Genomic DNA, 21,662 nt, shown 5'->3' on the forward strand with positions numbered 1-21,662 from the left:
AAATGTTTTTAAAAACTTGCAAAATAAAAAAACTGTGACACATGAAGCACCTTGTAAACCCCCTTCAGTATAAAAACTCATCCACACTCACTTTCCAGAGTAAAAATGTGAACAGAAAACAGCAGCGCTAAGAATCAGTGGCGTTTCCCTTTAATGCAATGTTGCAGGAAAAAAATGAAATCACCACAGCAAAGAACAAAAAATTAACACAGCAAACCTGCGATTTCACTGCATTTCAATTAAAAAGAAGAAAAACTAAAACGCTTCATAACACAGCTCGTTGCATCTCTTTTCAGTGTTATGCAGCAAACTCAGTTCATATTCGAATGATTTTCACCTCCTGTAACATAAAAAGTACAGTTATGACAGGATGAGTTTAAAATAACATTTGAAAGGTTTCGGCTCCTGCAACGAGTGAGCTCTGTGGCAATTTAATTACACATGGCCGGCTCTTTAAAAGCCACATTTTAGCCTCGAAAAGAGTTTTATGCTTGATTTAGTGTTGATGCATATTTCAGTACAAACTTCACAAACGCAGTTAAGACTGTAACATTTCATTGGTTTCCAATGTGTGGCCAGAGTCCACTAAAAGAGTCCTACATTGAGTATTCAGGGACCATTAATGCTAATTATCTGTATTCCTGTTACACAAAGTTATGTGTATTTTAAAGTTTTTTGGGTCTTTTTAAATATTTGTAGCTTTTTCCGCCTTGGAAAGCTCCTTCACAAAAGGTATAACACATACTCAACGAAAAAGGCAAATGAACAGCTTTGAATCTGTCTTCTGTCGTAACTTCTTGAGGTCAGCTGACCAGTAATATATAAAAATAACGCACACCAAGTGAAGTGAAAGGTTCAAACTTTTGGCATTTTCACTCCACAAACAGCTTAAATGTCTTAGTGTTTGGGGTGTTTCCTTTGTTTGCTGGTCCAGAGTGTTTGATCCTTTTATTTTAGCACCTGTAAAAAAAGATCATGTGATGTGACTGAAAGCTTGGGTCTGTTTGTGTCGGTTATATTTTTCTGTAACACTTCATGAAATGGGAGTTACACCTGGAAAGTTTCTGTAATAACGTCTCCTTCAAGCGACTGCATTTATGTTTAGAAAATTCAGTTTTAGTCCAAGAGTGCGATTTTTAGAAAACTGCACCAGATTGGCTGTAACCTGCTCTGATGTCTCAAACTTCAAAGTTGGACCGTTGGCCCTTTTTTCTAGCTGACTTTTACCCAGTCTGAAACACGTCCCAGTTTAGATATATTCATTTTATTGATGTACAGTAGTAGTTACCTGCTGGTTGTAGGGGGCCATCATAAGTACAGTCCTGCTATTCGTGCAGGGAAGCACCTTGTTTGAGAAAATGAGCACGTAAACTTAACCCTGAAACACAGCGGCTGCTTCTCTTTGGTGAAGTTTTGATCCACCTTTCACAGCGGAAGTGTTTCAGAAACAAGCGTTTAGTCTTCAAAGGATCTTTTATTTTGAAAATGTATCAAATTCTTTATGCTGTTGCTGTCTCTGACTTCCTGACCTAATCGCCTGCTCTGTGCTGCTTAACTTTCTTTTAAAAACAGACTTAAGGCGACCCTGGAAGTCACTTCTGATGGAATCACAGCTGTGATCATTACGGGTTAACCTGCAAGGTAAGAAGACTAATCTGACTGTGTGTGTGCGCCACAGATATCAGCAACATTTAAAAAAGATGGTTACTGAAGGCTGTGATTAAATGTGTAAAATGTCTTTTAAATAAACACACAGTAGTTATATGGACGCCTGTGCTGATTCTGACCGTTTCCTGGACGTTTTTCTTTGAGACAAGTTTTTTGTCCCGTTTCATCAACTACGATTATCCTTAATTGAAAATAAAGGAAGGGAATTCAAATAAATCTTAGACACTTCTACTTAAACAGTAACATGTTTGGTCATTAACTGCACACACACAAAAAAGGTTTTCTAACTGTTAGGGGAAAAGTTTTTCTGCCCAAAGTTCAGTTCAGATGCATAAAATGTGGGATTTGACCTTGACGTCTGTGAGCCGCTTCACTCGAACACGAAGCTAAACGGTGAGTCTGGAGCGTCAGAAGTCGGAGTCGTCTGTCGCCGAGTTATCAGCACCGGCGGAGACTTCAAAAGTCTGCAGGCGGCTTTCATTAGCCTTCTGCTCAGTCATCTTCTTCTTGTTGTGGTTTCTGATGTGCACGCTCAGACCGCGCTCAGTCATTTCGTAGATCTGACACTTGGCGCAGTAGTACGGCGACACCCCGACGTGCCGGAACTGGTCGGCGAGGTACGACACGAGCGTCTTGAAGCCTTTGTTGCAGATGTCACAGCGCGGGATAACACCTGGATGCTCCTTCTCCAGGTGCTTCTTCAGGCCCCACCTGGACCCTTTGAACCCCTTCTTCTTCTCCTCCGTGCCGGCTTCCTCCTCGGCTGCGCAGAGGCGGCAGACGAACACGGCATCCTGGTTGGCGTGGCGCCTCGTGTGCGCGTCGAGCTCGATCTGAGTGCGGAGTGACTGCTGGCAGGAGTTGCAGAAGAACGTCTTCTTCCCCTCCATGTGGTGCATCTGCTTTAAATGCACCGCCAGCCCAGACGCCCTCTTGAAAAGCTTACCGGGCGGCGGGCACATCGTGCACACCAGTTTCTTACCTGAGCCCGAGTTCATCTCCATCACATCGCTGTAATCCTCTCCCAGCGCCAGCACGCTCGTATTGCTCACCGTGAACTCTTCGCTTTTGATCTCCTCTTCCTCGGTTACCAACCTCCTCTTCTGGCTCACCTGAGGTCGCAACCTCGCCGGTCTGGACGGCAGCAGAGCTCCGGGGTTCTCGCTGACCACCGGAGTTTTAACAATCGGCTCTTTCGCTGGGAGCGACCGATCTACGGACATCGTGAACTGGTAACTCTCCCCCTCCTCTTCAGGGTTTGAATACTCGATGACGTAGACGCCGTCATCGTCATCCTCTCCCACGACCTCGTCCTCTGCAGGCAGCGAGCACTCCACCTCGTAGAACACCTTCCCGTCGACGTGTGACTCCTCTTCAGCGATGTGAGTGTCGTCTATTCTCACGACTGTTATCTGGTCCATCCCACCGGCGCCATCCCAGTTTTTGTTTCCGGCCATGACCGAGGATGATGATGCTTTTCCTGCACCTCCGCTTTGAACGGTCGACTGCTTGGAAGCCGTCTGAAAGGAGAAAAATGTATTACATACGCAGCAAACAGATAAAATACTACAGAATGAAGGCATAAAAAGTCTTTCTGAGATATATCAATAAATCAATACCATATACACAGTATTTCCTGACAGTAAATATTGGTTTGTGACTGGCGTCCTCGTTCTGCTCGGCGTGGCAGCTCATGAAACAATCCTCCACCTGCATCACATCCTGGTTAGAGAGCAGCTCCATCTCAAAGAGCAAAACAAGGACTAACATCACCCAAGACGGTGAAGTCAAAGTCAGTCTGACCACAGGATCAGAGTCTGGCAGTCACAGCAAAAGCACTCTGATCAGCCTATTGTTGGAAAAACGGGAGACAGGAAGGGCCGATGCAAGTTTGTCAATAGTGAATCAACTTTCAAAATAAGAGCATATGGGAATATGTGATAGTGAACTGACTGAGATGCTGTCTGAAATTGATAAAACAATAAAAATAAATCTCAAAACACACCTGAGTGGTGTGCTAGCTTGGAACATGCTGGACTCATAACAGATCATTTTGTGTGGAAGAATACTCCTATAATGTGTGAAAGGCCCCTTTATATGAGAGCGCACTCAGAGCCTCAAGGACAAAGTCTGGTTTAGCAGAGAAAGTCGATAACTGCCCTTGTGACACCCCTCATCTCTGACTCGGGGTTTATAGGTAAACTTTCTTCATCCCTCTGGGCAGCCCACCAAAGTCTACGTGTGAAAAACACTTAACATTTATTCATAAATACTAAATATTATCCAAGTTTTATTTTTGTTTGGAGTGACCAGGATGGAAAGACTTAGAAATAAAAAGATCAGAAGGAGAAGTTAGACACACGAGCCTGAGGTGGTTTGGACATGTGCAAAGGAGGAGAAAGGATGTTGAAGATGGAGCTGCAAGGGAGGAGGAAGAGAGGAAGACCTCAGAGAAGAATCATGGATGTAGTGGAGGAGGACATGCAGGCAGTTGGTGACACAAAGGAAGATCCCAGGGATGGGGTGGGATGGAGCAGCTGAAAGATGTAGGTCTGCACGGTGATGGAGCTGAATTTGAGTAAAAGCAGTTCCACTCAGCAGGAAATATATTATTAATTAATGATTAATGAATTTTAATATTACATGTCCTGGTATTTGTTCGTAGTTTTTATCTGTACATGCTTGTATGCTACTCATTCATTGATGCAGGTAAGCATTAACATATAAATAGACAATAAACAAGAGAATTATTGTTCATAATACAATTATTATATTATTATATACATGTACAATAACTACTTGTATTATTTACAAAATCGGTAATTGTGTTTATTATGTCAAATAATAATTTGTGATTACAGTAAGTATTTTACTGTTTATTTATGTAACTGCACAGCTCTTGCCCATAATTCATGCAATTGCCATTAAGACCATTTTTTCTATTATAATATTTTAATTTTCACATACATGTAGATTATATTAGCTACTATTATAATTTTTCATAATAATTTTGTATTCCTTTTTTTATAAGTGCACGTTTAAATGTTTATTTTGATCATTCTTGTTATAACAAGACTTCCATTCAAAATGTTCTGTTTTAAGTAGAAGTGAGACGTGAGCAGCGATACTTCACATTTTAACGAAACATTTTTTCTCTAATAAATAATCCGCCACGACCTATTTTTCTGCTCAAGTGTTTTCTGTTTATTCTTTTAAATAACAGCAAGAATAGAGTCAACATTCAACATGACCCTGCAGCCGAAGTCAGCCATCACAACCATTAGCTTAGCAACGAACAGCTAATCAGTAGATAGAGGCAGCTCTGAGGTTCAGATTTCTCCACTATGAACTAGTTGGCTCTTTAACATTAAAGGAAAAGAGTTGAACTGCATGCACAAATGTTCAGGTACAGCTAATCGTTCACCTTTAATCGATGCAGATGGTCAGATTTCCTGCAGAAAGCTAGCTGAGCCACAAAAAGAAAACACACAAAAAGACGTGTGTTTTCTTTCAGGACAAACTAACGAGCTGAAAACACATGACAGAGCGCCCCCTGGAGCCCTGGATGTACTTTAAAAGTACCAGCAGTCAGCGAAAAACAGTTCAGTAAAAAACTATACAACAGAACGATATTGTACGATAAGATACAAGTTACCCTAGAAGGGACTCAGTTACGTGTAAACTAATAAATAAAGTCACATAAAATGAGCTTAACAAGTTAAAATGTCATATAATAATAAATATAAAAAAATAAACATTTGTAATTTAGTAAGGAGCTCGGGGTAAATTTAAAAATAACAATTAAATTAAAATGGAATAAAAATGAGTAAAGGAAACAACAGAATAGCCCTCAACATTAAAAAAATCAATAAAAAACTAAAAGAAGATTGGAAATAAAATACAATAAAATTTAATAAAATATAATTTTAAAAAAATCATAATTTAAATGGTAAATGGTAAATGGTAAATGGCCTGTATTTATATAGCGCTTTACTAGTCCCTAAGGACCCCAAAGCGCTTTACATATCCAGTCATCCACCCATTCACACACACATTCACACACTGGTGATGGCAAGCTACATTGTAGCCACAGCCACCCTGGGGCGCACTGACAGAGGCGAAGAAGCTCCACATGTTAAGGTACATGTAAGAAAAATATTGAAATAATGTTTTTATAAAATAAAATAAAACGTAAGAATGTGAATATAAATCAATACATTAATAGCTGAAGAAAATAAAACAGCCACAATAAAAATGTTTTTTAACTGTATGATAATAATGTAAAAATTGAACATAAGCAATAAGAATTACTACTACAACGGTACTTTTACATTTATTAGAGGTGAATTTCGTCACTGTTGCTTCTTTACTGAAAGAAGCGCTTTGTCTCTGTAACAATGCCCTGTTCCAATAAAGTACTGAGGTTTTGAATATCCTGGTCTGCGCATGCGCACTTCTGATGAGTGATTCGACGCTGAGTAGCTAGCATCTCGTCAGATCTGTGCTTTCTCTGCATTCGCTCACTTCTCGTGAACAGTTATTGTTTAACAGCTGGTCATTTCTACCGAGCGGAACTACCGTGACCGAGGCGTGAAAGAATATGCCCAAAAATAAAGGTAAGGCTAGCGGGAAGCCATCCGTTAGCGACGAGTTTCAGTTGATTGTGTCGGAGCCCGCCGCGGACACACGCAGCTAAAACGTGACACCGACCGGCTGCTGCTAGTTAGCCCCGCGGAGCCTCGTTTACACGACCGTTAGCGTGGTATACGTGATGTTTACCCGCTCTGTTTGGTTCTATGCGGGGTAACTGTGAATTTAGGAGAAATCTAATAAAGTTCTCCTTTACGATTGAGCTAACCTGATTACTGGTGTAGTCCGCTGCTAACTATTACAGCTAACCAGCTAGCTTCTACCTAGTTACCCCACCTACCCCACCCGGGCCGGCCCGTAATATCCGCCTCCAATTTCCACCAATATTCAGCCCTTTAAAACACCAGAGTGTCTTTATACTGGGTTCTAAACTATTCTCCAGATGGTATTGTAGCGTGTGGACGATGTTACGACCCTTAACATAAAGGTTAGCTCCTCTTTCTGTCCGGTTCCCCTTTCAGAGAGAAGCTCACACAGGCGTTGAAATTAATGCCATCTCTGCTGTGTACCACGATAAAACGCCAGTTTGGATAACTGAAATTGAACCATTCACACGTACTTAAAACAAGGTGTCAGTGTTGTCTTGTTTAGCAGAAGTTTCTGGTGTTTCTAGTCATTTTTGTTCCGTTGCTAAACAAAAAGCTGCCTTAAGCTTGATTAAATTTAACTCCACTCAAGCCAACCTGATGAAATCTTAGTATTGGTGTTTTTCCATTTAATTGTTGGTTGATTGTTTATGGCGCCAAAATTATTTATATGTACGTTTAAAAAAACAAAACAGTGAAATTGACACAAACCACTAATGTATTTCTGCTTGTTTCTGTTTACAGGTAAAGGAGGTAAAAATCGGCGACGTGGAAAGAACGAAAATGAGTCTGAGAAGAGGGAGCTGGTGTTCAAGGAGGATGGACAGGGTGAGTGTGGGTTCAGTTTATTCTGTTTGTGGGTTAGAAGAGTTGCCTTCACCTCCGAGCTAAGCAAGTATGCAAGTATTGCTTGCACAATATAATGCTGTTCACAGAAAGGAGCGCCTTACAGAAAATTGTCAGGTAAACAAAACACTGACAACATTATAGCACTGACGCATTTACGTGTTCAAAAAGGAGTAGGACGAAGTATAAACTTATTCATAAGGTCTAGGATTAAGTGTCACTGCATGTCCTTAACAAACAGTAATTTAGTGTGTTTGATGTGAGTGGGATGAAGAGTGAACTATTAAGGTTTTAAAGTATGTCTCAGTTAAAATACAGTGTTTCTTCTTATTATGGGAAAATAAAATTGAGTTACACAAAGGAGAGTGATGAGTAAAATACAAAATAAAATGTAATAAATGTAAAAAAAATAATTAAACCTTTTAAATGAATGAAACAAAGTGCTGTTTAAAAAGCTGCATATTATTGGATAAGTTGGGTCTGTAGAGTGAGCTCGTTAAATTCAATAAAACAGAATAAAAAGTGCCTCCCTAAAATAAACACATCAAATACTAAAAGTGTAGTGGTCAGTGTATGAAGAAGAAAAGTTATTTAAATAGTAATAATAAAAGTTTGTTCTAGTGTTAGTTTACTGTATCAGCTGTAAAACACAGTTACACAGAGCTATGTTTCACTATATTATGTCTCTCTCTCTCTCTCTTTTTCCTTTTTTTTTTTTTTTTTTTTTTTAGCATCTGCAAATAAAAAAATGATCTCAATAACTTGAAATCAAAATGAAGACATGATATAAAAAATTTTAAATGCTTTGGCGAAACCTGAATATCATCTAAACGTTTAGAAAGTAACAGGATGAATACAAAAAGACAAAAATAAATTTAAGGAGGAAAAAAAAATCCCAATTGTAAGTTGGGCACAGTTTTAAGAATTGTAAACGAGTGTCATAGCTCATCGTTCATGTTAGAACTACTTAAATCTCTAAGATTGAAATGTAATCTTTCAGTCTAATCTAATCAGTTTTATCCAAACAAAAAAATGCTTGAAGTTTTCAGTCCTGTGCTTGCATATGTGACAATTATTTGATGGTAAATCAAATATTTGCTTAAAAAATGTCTCGTTAAGCTGTGAGGATTTAAAATATCAGCTGTAGTTGATGAGCAGACAGTCAAAACACACCAGCTCCCCAGCCTGCAGGTGTCATTTAACTCATATCAATTTAATTTTGTTTGTATAGCACCAATTCACACCAACAGTTGCGTCAAGGCGCTTTAAGGTAAAGACCCCACAGCATTAGAAAGAAACCCCAACTTTTACATGACCTACTATAAACAAACATTTGGTGACAGTGGGAAGGAAAAACTCCCTTTTATCAGAAGGCAAGGATTTAAGAGCAGTGATGTTTAGAGCGCTGGATGACTGAGGGGTTTACCGGCTTTACTGGATCTTCAGCTTAGAAGTGTCAGGATCCAGCTGGAGCTGCTCAAAAATTCACTGCTCAAATCCGGATGTAACAACCTTCTGAGGAGCAGGTTTAAAAACAAATTAAAATTTAAAGTTAAACATTGCAATCACTGGATGATCTATCTTGTGTCATTATGCCATTCACAAATATTTATGGCTGGATCCACTCCCTACAGCCTCGGTGCATGTGTCACTGATCCTGCCAGACCTGGATCAGAGAATCAGGGACCTCCTGGACAGTCTGGTGCTATTTGGAAGCATGGGTACAGAACACTTCAGAGGTTCTGATGAAGGTGTGGGTCAGTTCTGCCTTCATCATTCAAGAACTGTTCTGTACCAGGAAGAACCCAAAGCACCAGGATAGGATTGCAGTCATTCTGGAGTGTGTTTCAGGCTTCAGACTCTCACGTCTGTCGCATGTGCTCAGTGTGAACAGTTTGTTCAGAAACATGCACAGGAGTGACCTGCAAAGCAGCACATACTGTTCCTGCTGTTATCTACAGCTTTGTCTAGCTCTGCTCCTGCTGGTGTCCACTCCAAATCTTGGCACTCTGCTGGGAGACTCTGCAAACTTTCCTGTAACCGCAGGCATGGAGATCCTGAAGGATCTGGACTGCACGGGCAACCATCAGTAGCCGGGACACTAACTAAAAGCAAAACTAGAGAAAAATCAGTCAGAAGAGAGGAAGAGCGAGCAGTCTGTGGGCACCACCTGCCATCCCTTTGTGGGGGTTGTCTTGTTGTCTCATCCAGTGCATCTGTCACTTTCATTTGCACCAAGGCAGCTGAAATAGATTCATAATGGTTTATTCCTCCTATTCTGAACAGTGTACGAGCCCTTTATTACAGGCGAGTATATCACGGGTTGATTTAAGCTTCCTTTGCTCTCTTGTGTCTCAGAATACGCTCAGGTGATTAAAATGTTGGGGAACGGACGTCTGGAGGCGATGTGCTTCGATGGAACCAAGCGGCTTTGCCACATCAGAGGAAAACTCCGGAAAAAGGTAGGAATGACCCGAGCACCTTCTGTCGCCTTCTCCCACCATCACACACAGAGGAAACTCTGTGGTGTGACGCCGCGTCAGCATTTTCTCAGGCAGCCGCCGTCAGCGTGTGTGCGGGTCACAAAGTGCAGCGTGACCCTGTGCCACTCATCCCTGCTTTGTTTTGTTTTCCTCCAGGTCTGGATTAACACGTCGGACATCATCCTGGTCGGGCTGAGGGATTATCAGGTGTGTTGGTGGCTCACACAGGCTTCAGATCAGACCACTAATACTGTTGTCAGTCACTGAGAGGGCACCGTGAAGCTTTAACAGCCTGAATTACTTTTCCTAAACTTATTTGTGTTTTATCAGTAGAGATGTTGATGTTTATGATGGCCACAAATAACAGAAAACTGCTCACAGTTGTGTTTACATGGAGAGTCCTACCTACGGGGCTCTGTAGGGGGACTTAGTTAAAAAATCTTAAGTTACTGTGATCAGTAACACAAACTTCAACCCCAACTTCTGTTCCAGGACAACAAAGCTGACGTCATCCTTAAGTACAACGCAGACGAGGCTCGCAGTTTGAAAGCGTACGGAGAGCTGCCAGAGCACGGTGAGTTACGCTGCACGTGTCACATTAACAAGGCGGTTTTTTAAAAACTTGCTGTGTTAATGTTACTGCAGCTGGTTGTCTGGTGTCTGTTTTACTTCCATGAACTTCCACAAACATTATTGTGTCAGACCTGTAGGTGAAGTAGGATTCTGTTTTCCTGCAAATCCAAGGTGGAAAATAGTTGCAGGTTTTGATCAGCAGAGGGCCTCATTGCACATCACAAACATACTGAATTTTGGGACTGAGCAAAGTAGCAGCACCGTGGTGATGACCCAACCAACTGCAGGAAAACAATAGAGGAAGCGTTAGGGCTACCCGGTTAGCCATGCATGAACTTTCAAAATAAAAGTTCAAGGTTTCTCCACTGATAAATCACGTGCAAGGTGGAGAAGTGGTGACAGTCTCATTTCCAAACTGCTCCCTGATGGTGATCATTCAGAGCATCTATAACTGCACAGTCCGACCCTGTGGCATGATTAGATTCACTCTGGGGTCGGCGTGAGTACTCGTGAGATGTTTCTGATGCATTTTCTGTTTCATCTGCAGCCAAAATCAACGAGACAGACACATTTGGACCTGGAGACGACGATGAGATTCAGTTCGATGACATTGCAGATGACGATGAGGACATTGATGATGTAAGTTGGCGTAATTGAACAATATTTTTTTTATATATTCTAAGTACCTGAATTTAATTCTTCACAGGAGTGAATTATAATCCCAAAAGTAGTCTTGAAGCCAGTACAACACCTTGAATTAAACATAAAGAACTAGCAGCATAATTTTACTTTCTTCTTTTAGTTCTAAATCTCCATCAGTGACCTTATTTTCTGAGACACAGTGGAGCTTTGCTTGCTCTTAAACAAGTTTGGTCTTGGAGCTTGTGTCATCAAAAAAGTTGTGGTGGACACATTTTATTGCATTTTATAGACAAAAAGCTTATAAATCATAATTGGTCGTATTTAAGTTCATTTCTGATTTAAAACAATAAAAAAAAAAAAGAGGAGATGTGAGGATGGTTCTGACGAGACAGTTTAGCTGAGCGAGCCTGGGCGTAAACTTGTTTTTAAGTGACTTTGGAGTCTTGCACCTTCTAACAGCCTTATATTGGCTTTTTTTCACATGTGTTTTAGATTAATGCATTTGAGAGATTTTCTAGATATTTGATGATCCTCACCATCTTTGGTTGCACTTTAACCCCCAACATGATATAAACTGTAGAAGTAGTTTGTTTGGTCCAAATATGGTGGATAACTAAACTGCGTGCACGCTGGGATCAGATTGTGCAGAACAAACTCAAATGTTTCCTCTTCCTCTTTGCAGATCTAAAATCCTGCCACTGGAGGGAGAAGGTGGGATTTTGTTAGAGATGCTCCGATTGGGATCTTTCGAGCCGAACACAGCGCACCGAAAATAATTATTTTTATTAAGATCAGCCTATGCCAGTCCAATACAGTTTATTAATATACAGTATGTTTAATCCAGCTTGTTTATCATCAGTAGACATCTTTGTTGTTTGGAGAACTTTAAGTGCATTTCACACGGGGGAGATCACCATCAGTACTTTGATTTATTAGACAAGACGCTGCTTTACAGACTGTCTCAGTTATCAGACGGAGACCACTGAGGAGGATGATTATGAAGATGATGATGACGCCGACAGTTTGCTTTCCCCACCTTTGTGGAGAATCTGAGCTGATCGACTGCATCATACGTGTAAGGTGAACATCTGGAGCATTTCTAGATTTTTACCCTTTGCTTCCAGCTGCAACAGAAAAAGGCAAATCTGCCATCTCAGTTTTGATTTTTTGTTTCCTCCTTAATTTTACACACAGCTGCGCAGAAAACACACTCATTGCTCATGACTGCAAAATATCTCACACCTAGTGCATGTCATCTTTTAAAAATGTATTTATATTCATTTCACACTGTGGAATTTACAAACGAGTACAGAATCTCTGGATTCGCCAATAAAAACATTAACTAGTTTGTGTTTTTCCTCCTTGATCGTTTATCGTTGTTTGTTGATTGCAGAAAGAATGCGTTGACCTCCACGGTGGCTTTTTGCTCCCTTTCCTTTACGCCCTGCCTGCTCACATAAGCTCGTATTTTTAGTTTAAACCCAGGCTGAATGAAGGCAATCCTGCTCCCCTAAAATCAAAAGAAGACTCAGATGTATTCTTCTGTTTACTTCCCTCATTTGTCTTTCTGTTGTTGTTTCTTTGTCCTCTCTTTGAACTCTTTGCTGCTCGCAATTCCGGTCGCTAGACCAGCGGTTCCCAAACGTTCCCCTTGCAGACATCCCCACCAGTTAAACCAGTAAAACCTCACAGCACAGCCATTTATCATCGCATAGAACCTCTAGAAAAATCAGTGATTTATATCTGCAGCATATTATATCTATTTCCCCTCCTCGCAGTCCCCGAGGAGGCCCAGCACCTCAGTTTGGGAACCACTGCTCTAGCCGACGTGGGGCCTGTTGCTGTTGTAACTGAATTAATAAAAAATTAAAATGTACTATGATGTTTGAAGGCTGGGTTTCCAATAAAGATCTTAACTCCACTGACCTGGCATCGTGGTTTTTGGGCGCCTAACGCACTTCCTGTGCCGGTCTGATGGTGGCAGCAGGACAGATAAACTGACCTTGTGCTCTTGGGCACTTTAAGCTGAGAACATTCAGGGTTGCAGGGAACAAAAGCTGGTATTTTTGTCCTTACAGTGTGGAGAGGCTGTGCAGGAAGTGACGACCTGCTGTGGTGAATCCTTCAGCCTCAGGCTCACAGTGTGCCTGCTCTTTGTCTCCAAATGGTTTTATTTAAAGTTGACCAGTCCGTCTGTCCCTTATTTAAGTTCTTATTTCATATTATTTCTACTCTTAAATGTTTACGTTGGGGTGAAAAAAGACGAAGGAAAGAAGCTTAGTAATGCAAGCTTTTTCTGGCACAGCGCTTGCAAAAACAATACCTAATTAGATCAGAACCTTTGGTATCTGTTTATACTGCATTTATACTCTGTGTGTTTGTGTCTTATGTCCTGCAGGTTTTTCATAAAGGTCCATTTTACCACATTATTGGGTTTATGTAATATGATATAATTTGAATGCACACCGAAGCGGATTTTGACCGTTTTTAAGACATCGGCTGGTTTAGTTCGTTGGATTTCTGCAATTATCACACAAAAACATCTGTATCTGAGAGGCTGTGGTCCACACGTTAATTTTTTCTTTGTGATTTATTTTAAAACCTCATTGTTGTTATTTATAGCGCTGCCATCTGAGGCGACTCAGTAAGCGTGTGTGTGTTTTGATCTGAAAACAGCAGCACTGACCCACATTTACAGCAGCCATCCTCACGGTTTGCTATTATCTATGACGTAACTGCATCGCTGGGGCCGGCACGTGCGGCCTGTCACGAGCCAATTTCAGCTAGTTTTACTGCCACGTGAGGAAGAGTGTGTCCTTTTGTGACGACAAACGGATTTAATCTGAAAAGTTACAAAAATGAAAGTAAGTGACATAAACATGTTGTAAAGCTGCTTTACAGTGATTTATTCTTCCGCCAAGCTGCTTTTATAGTTCTGGGCAAGCGACAGGCGCTACCTGGTTGCTAAGCGACGCATAACAGCGCGAGTGGGCGCATTAATATGTAAATTAGCCAAATGTAAAGCGGTCACAGGTTCGTGTTTCCGTTATAAACCAAAAAGCTGGAAAATGTAATATTATTTTTTTTACTACACGTTAGATACTTTTATAATATCACAAAGAGCAATGTTTAATCTTTTTCTTTCATTCCAATGTTTTTATTTTTATTTTATGAAGTAGTCCCGACGTTTCGTTGAAGCTACCCTTGTATTTGAAGCTTTAAATATGGCTACATTGGCGGTATCGGTTCTGGTTTATCTGAGAGAAGTATATACGAGGACTGACATGAAGATTACGTTTTATAGCATCGAATAGAAATCCACTCTTGCTCCCCTCCCCTCCCTGTGCCTCCATACTCCTAGCATCCTCCTAGACTTCTCCTGAGTCACTGTGTCGGACCGGCGCTCTCCTGTGTGGGGTACCGCGGGTTTAACGTCTTTCTGGCTCTTGTCACGTCCCTCTACTGGAAAACACTCGATGACCCAGGTGGCTCCAGGTCCAGCTGACATGACAGGTGAGAAAAATATATGCTCCTATTTATGAATCTTATATTAAATGTGTATTATTGGCTGGGTAATCTTCCTACGCTCAGAAACGCCCATGGACAAACATTAACCCACAACCATTAACCTGGATAGGACTGATTCACGCTGCATTTTCATTTAAAGACCTTTAAAGAGTCATGCGTTACATCCGCATATACTGAAGAATTACTTTAGATATGTGCATCTGGAAATAAATTTTCCATGTGTAATGTTTCTTATGTTTAGGCATGGTTTTGCATGTTGCGTTGTACAAATATGTTGTTGCATTTCATATATAGAGGTCTACGTGAGTGATACACATCAAATGACGTCTTGGGAAGTATATTTTATGATAGGCCAGCATAAATATTCTAACTGATTATGTTTGCTATCCTACATTATATTGATTCCACCCATCCCTCTTTATGGGCTGTCAGCTCTTTAACCATCCACAGTCCTCGATCATCCTCTTAAACAAACAGCAGATTTCTGCATGTGATGTAATGTACACTGGAGACAGAGTGTGGGAGAGGGGACTTTTGGCTCATGTTTGCATGTATTTGCATATCTAATGCCTGTATGTTAAGACCACTGTTTGTTTTTTAAAAAAAAACCCATTGAATGCACAGAGCACGGTGGATAGTTGCCCTTTGGCTGCTTTCAGGCTGTCAGTTTGACAGATTAAGAGGGAAAAAAAGGAGCAGGAAGAAGGCCGGAGGTTACACTCAGGGGTCTTGCTCTGACATCTGACCCCCAGAGGCGAAGCAGTGACTGACAGAAAATGTATTGCATCTGGACGCCCTGTGACTGATAGCTTTCTTAATCCCTGCTCTTCCATATTGACAGAGTGGTCACGTTTGCCGCTCTGGCTTTACATTTTTAGCTTTATTTTGCTTCTCGGCCAAGTGTGAATCATGTCTGACTCTTCTCTCCCAAAACACAGCGCTGGTCCCTACTCCTGCGCCAACACTGCTCGCCAACAGGCACGCATCTCCTTCTCGATCACCATCCAATCACAGGAGCCCTCCAGGTAAATGTGTAATCTCATCATAGCCTTTTACATACTCCCAGTATTTTAATAAAGAAGAAGGTGACAGTTCTATTTATAGAGCGCCACTTCAAAACAACAGTCATCTCCAGGGGCTTTATTTAGTGAGCTGAAAACAAACTGCACAATCACAGCATCCCCTATGAGCAGCACTTGGTGACTGCAGGAAGGAAGAACTCTGTTTTGATAAAAATCAAGCACAGGAAGTGAATGACTTTGCAAAACAAAAACCTGCAAGAGAGATTAAACAAAAGTTAATGACACAGTCATATTCGTGGAAGCTTGTTTCTGCCCCTGGAATAAAACAAAAAGGTTCTTTTGCCCCTCAGAAGTCAAAATTTTGGGTTATTATTTCAGGATTTCTGCTTACTAACAAAAACTTCTAAGAAGATAACTCAACTTGGGAAAATAACCTGAAGATAAGAGTTACTGAGTGAAATTTTTAAGATAGCAACCTGAAATTTTGACAACAAGCTTCTGTACACTTATTTATTTAATATGTGTTTGTTGAAGGACATATCCTGGTCAAAAAATGACTGATGATTCTTCATAATCTTATTGGAAGTCTAAGGAAATGCCATCCAGAGTCAGCGTCCGGTTAGACACTGAAACATAGATAGATGCAAACTAACGTTAGTATTATTTTTGAGTCATTCCCGTGTTTGTCTTAACTGTTTTTCAGATTGTGTTTTTGTGTGGTTAAAATTCCAAACAAAGTGAATGTGATTACATGTAGGGGTGGAGCTAAAGCAACATGATAAAACATGAAAGATATCAAACATATGTAGAACCTGCAGGCGGCCAAACCAATCACTTAATTTTTCCTTTTACAGGCTCCCAGCTGCATTTAGCAAAAGAGCAAAGCAACGACGGAGAGAAAATTCGAGGTATGAGCGATTGTCCAGCTGGTGTAGCTGAGTGTGGTCTGTCTGCTTCATCTGTCACTGGCAAACGCACACAGATTGTTGGAGGCTTTCCTGTGATATGCAGTGTGCTGTATAGTGGATCAAGAAGTGCATTATTTCCCTTAAAATGTTGTGGAGGAAACAGTAGAAGTTGAGTTTCTAAATAAGTAAATAACGAATACCCCGGTGTGTGCGCAGAGCTGTCGGAGGAGCTGCAGGATAAAGAGCGTCGCGTTCAACAGCAACTGGAACGCTGCGCAGAGGAGAGAGGGAGGAAGATGGAGGAGCAGAGGAGGAAGGAGCAGCAGCGCAAGGTGGCGGCCGTGGAGAAGAGACGAAAACAGCAAGAGGCGGAAAAGGTCAGAGGTCACAATACACTAATGCGTCGTTCCATTTAACTGGGAAGCCCGATGTTAGAACGATGTCATCCCAAGATAAGCGAGTTCCAGTGGTAAAGTCAAAAAAACTGGATTTGCTTTGCTCTTTAGAAAGGTAGAATTCACTAGCTAAACAGCGTGAGGCTTGGTTTTTGTGCTTAAAATCAAAGCTTCTGCACGTTCCTGCACAGGGTCTGGTCTGTTCTCCACATTTGGCTTTTTAAGCCACTTACAAATAAAGCTTTCTACCACTGTCTTTATTGTTAGGTGGGGGCTGGTGACCTGCTCTGACTTTAAAATTCAGACTAGGAATTCAAAAAATTCTGTCTTTGAATTTCAAATGGAACGGACCATAACTGTGCTTTCAGATAACATGAGAAGAGTAGAGACCCACCAAGGCTCTGAAGCATATGTGGCTTCAGATAGGGTTTAACTAATGACAGGGTTATTGGGAAAGAAAGATGAGCTTCGCTAGCTCTCTGCTGCTTTGGGTTTCAGGTCATTTGTTTGCATTGCAGACTGTCAAGGAAAAATACAGTTAACATAAGAGGCGAGTCAATTCATGGGCGAATAGTGTGGTTGGGAGAAAAATCTGACTTTGTGCAGTCTTTAAAAAACTGCTAACACAGCTAAACTGCAAACAGTACTAGTGAGCTAAAGGGGATACGCACAGCTAATTCATTCAAACCCCTTGGGGCTGGTCTGGTACCTGGTTGCCAACTAACAACCAGGTTAGCTAAAAACTGCTGTAACGTGCTTGCTAGCATTTCATGGCTGTTTCTCAACATGCATACTTGTGAAACATACAAGTACAGCTCCAGTTAAAAGTCCACTGTGTTCCTGCTCCACCCATCAAGGATGCTTCACCTGCATGCATTTGGAACGGAAAACAAAAGTAGGGCCAAACTCTTACATTTTGAATATATTAATGTTTCTGTGACACAAAATAAACCTTTAAGATGTTTTTAGTCGAGAATGTAGTTGTGGTTAACCTCAAATATGTGATTTATCAAGCTATTGTCTATTTGTACAAAAGGTCTGGCGTTTTTGGAGATGTCCACCCCGCTAGTTTAACAACCAGCCTCTTGCCTCGCCAGCTAGCAGCAGTTTTAAAAATGATCTGTGGGAGCCGGGTGCTCTCGGCAGGTAACATGAGCTCCGACTGCCTGACTCCAGGCACATCCTTTTCCCTACTCGGTAGACATTAAATGCAGGGTATGATTCACTTAGGTCTTCTCTGTGGGGTGATCTTTGGTTTATTTCAGTGTTTTATTTATGCTTAAAATATATATTTTTTAATAATCTGTTTTGTAAAGAAATCTGTTATTATGCATATCATATGCACAGGCCAGTAAATGAAATTAAGGGTTAAAAATGTATTTGAGGGGAAATACTAACTGTGTCCTCCCACCTTGGAGGTTCAGACTCTCAAATGAACTTGCGAAGTATGAACTAGCAAGCAAAGCCCTCATACCTCAGTAGGAATGCTAGCTGGCTAGCTTGCCTAATTACTTCAATATGATGCTAAATTCTTTGTAGTGTCAGATAATTTTATCCATCGATAAATCTTCTAGAACAAACAAACATATATAACTAACATTTAATTTCTACAGTAATACCTATTATCATGAGGGTAGTTAGCCAGTTAGCTGTACCTTAGCCACACAGCGTGTATCTGATATTGGCAGCTTTAAGCTAGAAAAATACTCTTTTGTAAGTTTTTAAAAGGTCATTAGTATGAAATCATTAATTTAGACAGCATCGAGACAATAATGTAATCAATCATCAAGAAGGTCAGCACAATAAAACTGGATTATCATCCAGCCCAGGTCACACAGACTTTATGCTTCTCAGTGAAATAAAATCTAAGCTGTGCTCCCCTCAGACTGTCTCCTCCTTCATCTCCCCTCTTCAGAAACCTGATCACAGGATCAGAGAAAGCCTGGAAAGACAGGCTTTCTCTGTTTCCCACCACTGATCACTCTTTTCCCTTTTCTGTCTGTGAGCTCGCTGCTCTCCAACACTGAATTATTAACCGTGTCGATCCATAATCAACTCAGTGTGTTTCCAGCTGTGTTGTCAGGCTGAACCAGAGCTTAGGAAAGTCCTGAGTAATTAATGCAGAAGCTCTAAAGACTTTCTGCCAGCAGACCAATTGTGTGCATTCAGCTGAAACATGAAAAGTTTAGCTGGCTGGTTGTCTGCAGACTTAAAGTTACTGGACATTATTGTTTTCCTGAGCAGGGCACCATCCCCAGGTTTGGGATTTTGAAATCCTCTCCTCACCTTATTGCCAGAAAAAATCAGCAACCAAAAACAAACCAGGACATGAGATATAATAAGATATAACAGAAAGCAATCATCTGTGGTGTTATGTGTAGATGAGCGATGCATTAATATTCAGGTTCAGCTGAACTGTGATTGAAGTTCCAATATTTTGCGGCCACTGCGTGACCTGAAAGTCAAAATTAAAATTCTTACTTCTTGTATGAAGAGCTCTCTTCTGTGATTTTAGTCCGGCCACTCTGCGTTTCATGATTATCTTCTTGGGCATCTCCATTCTGCAGCACAGCTGATTTTTTACATCTTTCTCTGGAGGCCGTCTTCTGACCTCGTACGCTGAGCCCTCAGAGGCGTCTTCATTGAATTAAACTTACGCCAACATCAACTCATGTTTCAAACTGATTCGCCTGAAGTAGAGATCAGTAATGGACTGAAGATTGTTTAGTTCATTTCTTTCTAGTTCATGTCCCCTGTAATTATCACACTACATCATATTGTCACAATACTGGCCCTGTTTTTATATCCTCAGTTGGCTGTGGGCGCTTCCCTGTCCCACAGCTTATTCTACCACATTTTTAGCACATGTGGAGAAAAACACTCCTATAATACAAGAATGAACATTTCAAGTAAAATTATAGTTAGATTTTCATCAATTAACTGGGCTTGTTAGATTGTGTCTTTCCACCACCGACTCAAACCTCTCTAAACACACTGGACGTCATTCTCGCTCACTTTTTTAAAGATGTTCCACACAAGACTTTTTGAGGGCTGTAGTCAACTTTGGCTTTGCATGTTTGTCTTGTTTGTACAGAAGCATCTGATCTCATCAGGCCACACACTTTACTGGCCTGAGACCTGGTAGGTAGTGGGACCAGTGTCGCTACAAGGGAGGAATTCCAGTTCCTGTTAATCCCACTGTACAGAAATTGTCTGCACTTCAGCTGGGGGCGTTTGTAAGAATAAATACAGTGAATGGAGCTAAATGTGTCACATATACCGCATCACGCTGAAAAAGACAGCTCTCTTACAGTGAGGCTGACTTAGCCTGAAATCAAGCAGTGACATGTGGAGCACTTACAGAGTTGTTTCATTAAAATCAAAAATTGGAACTATTTATTGAGCAACTGTTATTAAAAACCAGATTAAATTTTCCAAAAGAAAAATGTTTACGCTGCAAAGTTTGCATTGTTTCTACAGCTCCACAGAGCCCCACTCATCCTGGCCTCTGTGTGGAAGAGGAGAGCTCTTCTTTGTTAGAAGTTCTCAGTCGAAGCAATTTTTCTTTGTGCTGCTTAATAAAAGCTGGCAAACGGCTCAGAGGCACATTACTGCCACCTTCTAGCAGTAGTAGCACATTACAGCTTAGCAGGCGCTGGTAACAACAAGGGAAAAGTATATATTAAAAAATGATCCATAAGCCATTCAGCATTTCTGCGATCTCTTATATGACCATTCCTACTACACTGCAGACAAAGGCAGTAATTGTCTCCTTTACTGGACTATTTCTTTAGATCATAATCCTGTGAAATGACTCAGATTCACAGACGGATGTGCAGCAGATATGATGATGTAGCTGTGGTGTGGGATCCTGCTGAGCTACTGAGACGAGCTCTTTCTGTTTTTACTTCTTCTTCAGAAGCAGTGAAACACCTCATCTCACTCTGCGTGAGTCATGAGTGGGCATCACTCTGCCTAAAACCACTGACTCATGTTATTACACTGCTGAATTAATGATCGGCTGTTTCGTATCGAGAGCATACATTTCTGGTGGTTGTTTGGAAAGCTAACCAGCACACAAAGGGTTAACAGGTGGTGCACAGAGAGGAGAGAGAAGAAGAGGAGGAGGAGGGGGATTATTATCTCTATTGATGTGGAGGCTCTCTTTGACTGCTAACAGCCTCCACCTCCTCCTCCACCTCGTGTCTTCCGCCTCATATGCATAACTTAATGATATAATGATCAGCTGGGCTCACGGGACGATGACATCACCTCCAGCGTATCGTGTGTCGTTTACTGGAACAGACAGTCGATGCTGTGACAAGCACATATTTCACCTTTGAACCGGAGAGCAAAGCTGCAGGATCGAAGTGCTTCACGTGACGAGAGAGTTAATACAGGATCCAAACTAAAACAAAGCAAAGTACTTAAAACGAAATAGCTTGTAGTCACAGTGCGGGATGCATTTTTTAAATTTATATTGATTGTACCAGGAAGGAGAGACCTCACCAGGACCCATAAACCACATTTAAAAAGGTTTTTGATCATCGTTTAGCACTGATAGATGAAAAACAATGAATCCATTATAAAAATATAACAGTAATCCTTTGCAGCTCCATAAATCCATTAGCTAACTAATCATTTGTCAGTATTTAAAGCAGATAAGTTCCTCCATGTTCTGTGGTGCAGTGTGCAACTGAGCTTTGGTTCCACGAGGCTCGTGTTAGAGGCTACTGCGGGCCTTTCTGAACCAGTCAATAAATAGTTTTGTCTATGAAACAAAAATAAAAACTGCTTTCAATGGCTCCTTTATTCACAAGGAGTCACAACAGCGGGTAGCCTCGTATGTTCGATTTGGCTG

The 21,662-nt window shown here is 41.1% G+C and overlaps 3 protein-coding genes across 8 annotated transcripts in view; 2 read left to right on the plus strand and 1 right to left on the minus strand.

Moving 5' to 3' along the window:
- Positions 1–170: 170 nt before the first annotated feature.
- Positions 171–5,187, minus strand: LOC146662644 (uncharacterized). Of its 2 annotated transcripts, XM_085417546.1 has the most exons (3): positions 5,093–5,170; positions 3,288–3,517; positions 171–3,188 (listed from the first exon to the last, which is right to left on the minus strand). In XM_085417546.1, the coding sequence occupies exons 2-3, from the start codon at positions 3,288–3,290 to the stop codon at positions 2,076–2,078; spliced, it is 1,116 nt and encodes a 371-aa protein (XP_085273672.1). In that variant the 5' UTR covers positions 3,291–3,517; positions 5,093–5,170; the 3' UTR covers positions 171–2,075. The 2 variants fall into 2 exon arrangements, with proteins under 2 accessions (XP_085273672.1, XP_085273673.1); XM_085417547.1 differs by lacking the exon at positions 3,288–3,517 and having other exon boundaries at positions 172–3,188; positions 5,093–5,187.
- A 932-nt stretch (positions 5,188–6,119) lies between these two features.
- Positions 6,120–12,869, plus strand: eif1axb (eukaryotic translation initiation factor 1A X-linked b). The gene is made up of 7 exons (XM_085417587.1): positions 6,120–6,284; positions 7,149–7,232; positions 9,609–9,712; positions 9,890–9,940; positions 10,226–10,307; positions 10,854–10,945; positions 11,631–12,869. The coding sequence occupies exons 1-7, from the start codon at positions 6,269–6,271 to the stop codon at positions 11,634–11,636; spliced, it is 435 nt and encodes a 144-aa protein (XP_085273713.1). The 5' UTR covers positions 6,120–6,268; the 3' UTR covers positions 11,637–12,869.
- Positions 12,870–14,053: 1,184 nt separating this feature from the next.
- Positions 14,054–21,662, plus strand: part of LOC146662646 (uncharacterized) — a 32,173-nt gene continuing 24,564 nt past the window's right edge. The window contains exons 1-4 of one of the 5 annotated variants that reach the window (XM_085417431.1): positions 14,054–14,461; positions 15,415–15,501; positions 16,353–16,406; positions 16,623–16,783. In XM_085417431.1, coding sequence (XP_085273557.1) covers positions 14,425–14,461; positions 15,415–15,501; positions 16,353–16,406; positions 16,623–16,783 — 339 coding nt within the window. In that variant the 5' untranslated portion in view covers positions 14,054–14,424. The remainder of the gene's footprint in view (positions 14,462–15,414; positions 15,502–16,352; positions 16,407–16,622; positions 16,784–21,662) is intronic. The other 4 variants (XM_085417428.1, XM_085417432.1, XM_085417430.1 and 1 more) reach the window with 4 other exon arrangements.

The sequence above is a fragment of the Rhamphochromis longiceps genome, linkage group LG9 (assembly GCF_057381845.1).
Source record: "Rhamphochromis longiceps isolate RC_006_pf linkage group LG9, R_longiceps_female_GT1.1, whole genome shotgun sequence".
Classification (NCBI taxonomy): domain Eukaryota; kingdom Metazoa; phylum Chordata; class Actinopteri; order Cichliformes; family Cichlidae; genus Rhamphochromis; species Rhamphochromis longiceps.